At 37.2% G+C, this 7,292-nt stretch overlaps 1 protein-coding gene across 4 annotated transcripts in view; it reads right to left on the minus strand.

Annotated features, from left to right (window-relative positions):
• LRRC39 (leucine rich repeat containing 39) overlaps positions 1 to 7,292 on the minus strand; it is a 31,557-nt gene that overhangs the window by 9,665 nt on the left and 14,600 nt on the right. For all 4 annotated transcript variants that reach the window (XM_025385294.1, XM_025385303.1, XM_025385287.1 and 1 more), the window contains 2 exons: positions 1,626 to 1,731; positions 453 to 609 (listed from right to left, as the gene is read on the minus strand). In XM_025385294.1, the coding sequence (XP_025241079.1) occupies positions 453 to 609; positions 1,626 to 1,731 (263 nt within the window). The remainder of the gene's footprint in view (positions 1 to 452; positions 610 to 1,625; positions 1,732 to 7,292) is intronic.

Below are 7,292 nucleotides of genomic sequence, written 5' to 3' on the forward strand. Positions count from 1 at the left end.
TTCAAACAAGGGACAAATTTATCCATGCAATAGGAAAAAAAAAAAAATCCCAAACTATTTTCATTTTGTTTCATCTACAGAAAATCCTGAGAAATTTTCTATTCAGATTTTTTTTCCCATTTGAAGAATCTTGTTTTCTTTACTGCCTTCAACCTGTTGAAGGCTATTGAAGCTATTCCTAAGAGAAATAGCTGAGCTGACAATACTGTATGGAGAATCTACAGGACATTTCCAAAGAGGCTTTTCTCTCATTGAAATCTCATCTTGAATCACCTCAGTAAATCCAAAAACTTGAATCCTCTAGAAGCTTCAATTTAGACTAAATGTTTAAAATTTCTCAAGGTTGAGGGCTGTATAAAGAGGTCTTTATTCCATGTATCAAAAAAAATCTTAATAAAAAGTACATCTGCAGGTGGATAAAATAGCACAGGAATAAAAATAATCTTTCTTACCAATCCCTGGAGGTATCTCTGAAATTGTATTTCGAGATAAATCTAACACAATGAGGTTCTGGAATCTTCCAATGAATTCAGGTATTTTCAGCAAACCAGTTCTATGAAGTTGCCATTCCTGTAGTTGATTCAGTTTCAGCAGAGAAGAAGGGAGGGTCTACAGTAAAAGAAATGATAGTTGTTGTATATTACTTAAATTGTTTTAGTATCACACCACCCTGAAATGTGATATTTGACTAAGCACTTTGGAATATTTGGAATTTGTTTTCCTTAATGGATTACTTTTCCAAGTGCTTTGTGTGACTTCCAAGTTTTAAGATCTTTACCTTTTTTTTTTTTGGCTAAACTTTCAAACCCCAATCATGATAGAATAAACAGAAATATTTTGATCAATAATGTAGACACATAGCAGTATGTCCTGATGATTCTGTTATACAGTATTAGGCTTTCCTTAAGTACATATATGTTATTGAAAATGAGAGTATCCAAAAAAATCATTTCAATCAATAATTCAAACTGCTTTTCCACTTCTGTTTTGAAATATATGAATGTTTTTAAAGATTTATTTTTTAATTTGAGAATTTTAAGAGTTTCAACTATTCTGAACCCTGTACCTTTTCCCTTTCAGCCTAAAATAACCAGTAGAGAATATAAAGGAGCTAACTCTGACAAACAGTGACATAAAACATAAAAATAAACATGGACCCAAGGGTTAGAAGCTCTTGTAAAAATTAGAGTATGCCTAGTATAATTAAACTGTGAGTTTGTGTGTAAGGGGGAGAAAGAATATGAGTGAGGTGGTAGACCCAATGAAAATACTCATATTTCCATTCCGTAAAGTTTTAACTGAGCATTTCTTTGGAAAAGCAATATTATTTTTATTAGGCAGATGGTTATCTTTTTTATGGGAAATGAGAAGTTGCTATAAAACAGATTAATAGGAGAAATATTACAAATGATTTAAGTTTAGGCAGGGTTGAAGCAAACTGAACTTTTGCAAAATAATTGTGAAGTTGTGTTTCTTTTCAGTTGCTCATGTTGCTCAAATTCATTTGGTGTATTATTAAAATTAGTTTCTAACTATTCTAGTCTCAATTACAGTCTCAGAATCATTCTCTCAACTGACTCACAAAATGCAAAATATGGAAAATCAAATATTCTGTAAAAACTTACCTTCCATTCCTCTTTTTCTATCTTCAAAATGACTCTTCCATCTTCCCTGGTGACCTTTTCTCTTAGCTTGGTTAAGCTTACTCGTTCTTCCCAGATCCGCACTAGCCTAGGGGACCAGGAAATCATTTTAGTTCGTAGACAATTACATAGGTGGCATTCACTTTATATATATATATATAGATATAGATATTTATTTATTTATTTATTTTTTGAGATGGAGTTTCACTCTTTTGCCCAGGCTGGAGTACAGTGGCCTGATCTCAGCTCACTGCAACCTCCACCTTCCAGTTTCAAGTGATTCTCCTGCCTCAGCCTCCCCAGGATTACAGGCACCCGCCACCACACCCGGCTAATTTTTTTTATTTTTAGTAGAGATGGGTTTTCACCATGTTGGCCAGGCTGGTCTCAAACTCCTGACTTCGTGATCCACCAGCTTCGGCCTCCCAAAGTGTTGGGATTCCAGGCGTGGGCCACTGCACCCAGCCACTTTTATATATATATATTTTAAATGACCAATCAAAAACAACCATTTGACTGTTGGTACCTGGAAATCAGACAAGATCTTATTTTGCAAGAATTATAAATATGATTAGTACTACAAATGCCCTATTTTTAATTTTTTTAAGTATCATAACTCTATAAATTTTATTAATAATAACTTTTTTGAGATCTGATACACATACCATAAAAATTACTTTTTTCAGTACACAATTCAGTAAATTTTGGTATATTCACAGTTTGTGCAACTATCATCACTATCTCATACCAAAGCATTTTATCACTCAAAAAGGAAACTCCATACCCATTAGCAGTCACTCTCCATTCTTCCCTCTCATACCTCTTGGTAATCACTAATCTACTTTTTGTATATGGATTTTCCTATCCTGGACACTTTATTTAAATGGGACCATACAATATGTATCTTTTGTGTCTGCTTCTTTCACTTAGCATCATTTTTTTCAAAGTTCATTCATGCTGTAGCATGTATTAGTACTTCATTCTTTTTATGGCAGAATGATTCCACTGTATGGATCTAACACATTTTGTTTACCAATTCATCAACTGATGGACATTGGGTTAATTCCACTACTGGCTATTTGGAATAATGCTGCTATGAATATTGATGTGCAAATTTTTGTGTGACCATGTTTTCAGTTTTCTTGGGTACATTCCTAGGAGTAGAATTGCTGAGTCATATGGTAACTTTATGTTTAACATTTTTCTTTTTTTGAGACAAAATCTCGTTCTGTCATCCAGGCAGGAGTGCAATGGCACCATCACGGCCCACTGTAGCATCAACCTCCCAGGCACAAGTGATCCTCCCACTTCAGCCTCCTGAGAAGCCGGGACTACAGGCATGCTCCACCATGCCCAGCTAATTTTTGTATTATTTGTGGAGGCAGTGTTTTGCCATGTTGCCCAGCCTGGTCTCAAACTCCTAAACTCAAGCAATCCACCTGCCTTGGCCTCCCAAAGTACTGGGATTACAGGCATGAACGACAGCACCTGGCTATGTTTAACATTTTCAGAAACTGCCAAGCTATTTCCAAAATGGCTGCACCATTTTACATTCTCACCAGTGGCATATTAAGGTTCTGATTTCTTCACATCCTCACCAATATTTGCTATTGTCCCTCTTTTTTATTATAGTCATCTAGTGGGTGTGAATGGTATCTGATTGGGGGTTTGATTTGCATTTTTCTGGTGAGTAATCAATAGATATTTGATAGGTTTTGTAATGGCTTACAAAGAATACAGTTCAACTTCAGAATTCAATTTCATCTTACTACCTGTTAATTTTATCTAGTCTTTATTTTTTACATATAAAACTGTATAAAATCTTTGTCATTCTGAAGCACATTCCTATTGATTTTTGATCTACTGCAAACATAAGAATGATCTCAAACTAGAAAAATGCAAACTAGAAACTGGAAAACCGGCCAGGCACGGTGGCTCATGCCTGTAATCCCAGCAATTTGGGATGCTAAGGCGGATGGATGACCTGAGGTCAGGAGTTCGAAATCAGTCTGGCCAACATGGTGAAACCCCATCTCTACTAAAAATACAAAAATTAGCCGGGTGTGGTGATGCATGCCTGGAGTCCCAGCTACTAGGGAGGATGAGGCAGGAGAATTGCTTGAACCTGGGATGTGAAGGTTGCAGTGAGCCAAGATTGTGCCACTGCACTCCAGCCTGGGGGACAGAGTGAGACTCTGTCTCAAAAAAAAAAAAAAGAAATGAAATGAAATGAAAACCTTTTGCAAAAAGCGATTTCTATCCCAGAAAATTATTCACGCATGAAAAAGAGAGTAAGTTTAGAATTGAAAATTTTGAAATTTTAGCCTGTTAAAAGGATACATAATAAATATAAGCAGTCCTCAAAACATGAAGTTTAACTAATTTGAATATTTGTTTGCCAGAAATCTCTTGACATCTGAGAGTTAATACATATTTTTAGCAGTTTTGCATATTAACTGATCTTCAGTAAGGATTTTATTTTGATGAACAGAAAGCCAAAAGTAAACAAAGTGTTGAATTTGCTGTCTTTACGTATTTGGGTTTGTAAAATACTTCTCTTAGTATCTGTGTATTTTAATCTATCACTTGCCTAAAATTTAACTAATCTGCTAACAGGTGCCCTGTGGCAGTGGGATATGTGTGGACTTCTGATCTAAACAACTAAGCTTCCCATAGATGTGGATAACTAAAAAAAAATGTATAATGTCAGCTATTCAATTATATCACTTATATAAAAATAGAACTCTTCAAACAATGTGCTTAATGGTTATTAATTAGTTATTACTAAGAAAGAAGTGAAATTCAGAGCAAGATTTAGTAACAAGTAAATTAGGAATCTGATTCCTTGACCTTTAACTTAAGGAATTAATCAAGTAATCATTATAGCCAAGTACTAGACATTGGAGATACAAAAAGTCCTGTCCTTACTGAGTTGACAGTCAGGCTATTATTAGAAAAATCTATTTCCATCTCTGTAATGATCCCTAAATTCTTTCTGGTTCTGTATTTTTATGATCTAAGTCCAGAATGTACCATTTATTAATTTGGTTACCTTGGGCAAGACATCCCCCATCTGTGGGCCTTACCTATAAAATGTGAGGTTATAATTAAATGATATCTGTGTATTTTCTAGCTCAAATATTCTATAATTCGTATACAGTTTTTTCTAAAAAAAAAAAAAAAAAAGAGACAGGCCATCACTATGTTGCCCAGTCTGGTCTTGAACAATCCTCCTGCTCAAGCAATCCTCCCGCCTCAGCCTCCCAAAGCACTGGGATTACAGGTGTGAAACTGCTTATTTTAATCTTGATATTCTTTCACGTCTCTAATCGAAATTTTATAACTCTTCTAAAACCCTTTTGAGGCCGGGCGTGGTGGCTCACACTTGTAATCCTAACACTTTGTGAGGCCAAAGCAGGTGGATCACTTGAGGTTAGGAGTTCGAGACCAGCCTGGCCAACATAGTAAAACTGCATCTCCACTAAAAATACACAAATTAGATGGACGTGTTGGTGTGCGCCTGTAATCCCAGCTACTCAGGAGGCTGAGGCAGGAGAATCACTTGAACCCAGGAGGCAGAGGTTGCAGTAAGCCAAGATTGTGCCACTACACGCCAGCCTAGGTGACAGCGTAAGACTCTGTCTCTAAAATAAAATAAAATAAAACCCTATTATTGTAGAATAAGGCCTTTTTCCAATATTGTCACACCAACTGTTACCTAAGTACTTGATTTTTTCAAGGAGCTTGGCATCAAAAGGGAGAAAGGACAATTTCTGTTTAAACTGTAGGCTTTTTTTTCTTTCATTTTTTAGCTAAAGCTTTAGCCACTTTTAGCTGAAAGAAGAAGCATTAGATTACATTCTTACCCTTCTAACCCCTTGCCTGTGTACTGACCACTTTCAAATCTTCTGCTTCTTTTGTCTACTTCCTTGCTACTCAGTGTGATTTGCAGAACAGCAGCATTATTGTCTCCTGGGAGCTTGTTAGAAATCCAGACTCTTGGTCCTACTCCAGACTTACTAACCCAGAAGCTATTTTAATAAGATCCCTATGGGATTCCTACATAGACACGTTTGAGAAACACTGCTCTATTTCAGAGCAGAGTAAAAAAGAAGGGACATTTCTTTGGGTTACCTTTGGCCAGTTTAAATTTTCTATGAATTTTCCAATTAGCCTTTTCTCTGGTAATCAGCTTCTCTGTCTCACTTTAAAAGGTCTCTCAGATTCTTACCATTTTGCATCAGTTATGGTTATTTATCTATTAATTTTTTTTCTTTTTTTTTTTTTTTATGAGACAGTGTCTCACGCCCAGGCTGGAGTGCAGTGGGTGTGACTGTGACTTACTGCAGCCTTGATCTCCAGGGCTCAGTCGATCCTCCCGCCTCACCCCTCTGCCTCCCAAGTAATGGGGACTACAGGTGCATGCCACCATGCCCAGCTAACTTTTTGTTTTAGAGATGGGGTCTCGCTATGTTGCCCAGTCTGGTCTCAAACTCCTTGGGCTCAAGAGATCCTCCTACCTCAGCCTGCCAAAGTGCTCGGATTACAGGCACAAGCCACCATACCTGGCAAATTATTTATTTAGTCATATTACAGGTTTTAAACCTAACCTTTGATCTCTATATAATTTACTTTTAAAGTAGTTTATACTTAATTTTAACCATAATCCAAGCTTTATAATACTGTACAATGATTTTACAATGAAATTGTTTTAAGATTAAGGAAAAGGTGCTTTGAAAAACTACATTACACAAATTCCATGCAATGTTTCTAAAAGTAGAAGCTGATTGTGGTCTAACTTAACTTTCGGAGATTACATTTTGCTAAGAGAGAATCCTCCTCCCTAATCATAAAATAGATGATGCCAAAAAAAGTACAAGCAGTAAGGCAGTAAGGGTGGGCAAGACTGCACACTCATTATTCTTATATAGAGAACTTACAAAATTTCTGAAATTAAGTGATTCTTAATTAATGACAAAGATCCCTTTTATCGAAACTTTAGTCAGGCTCCTCATCCTCTTCTTGACCAGGCTTGACCTTGGGCTTCCCTCTCTATCCTTGTAGAATCCACTTTGAACACGAATCTTGCTATGTCTGCACACTTACTAAAAACTAAGTGGGAAAAATTATTCCTCCCTGTCCAGATCTTTTGTTTTTACAGATATTTAGCAACACAAATCATTGCTTATCAGTAGCTTCTTGTCCCCCACCCTTGTTTACTGGAAGAATACCAATTGATTCCAAGTCCAGGTGTTTACAAAGTAATCCAGGTGATATGGTTTGGCTGTGTACCCACCCAAATCTCATCTTGAATTGTGGCTTCCATAATTCCCACGTGTTGGCCAGGCGCGGTGGCTCAAGCCTGTAATCCCAGCACTTTGGGAGGCCGAGGCGGGTGGATCACGAGGTCAGGAGATCGAGACCATCCTGGCTAACATGGTGAAACCCCGTCTCTACTAAAAATACAAAAAATTAGCCGGGCGTGGTGGCGGGCGCCTGTAGTCCCAGCTACTCGGAGGCTGAGGCAGGAGAATGGCGTGAACCTGGGAGGCGGAGCTTGCAGTGAGCCGAGATCGCGCCACTGCACTCCAGCCTGGGTGACACAGCGCGAGACTCCGTCTCAAAAAAAAAAAAAAAAAAAAAAAAAAA

Source organism: Theropithecus gelada, chromosome 1 (assembly GCF_003255815.1).
Source record: "Theropithecus gelada isolate Dixy chromosome 1, Tgel_1.0, whole genome shotgun sequence".
NCBI lineage: Eukaryota > Metazoa > Chordata > Mammalia > Primates > Cercopithecidae > Theropithecus > Theropithecus gelada.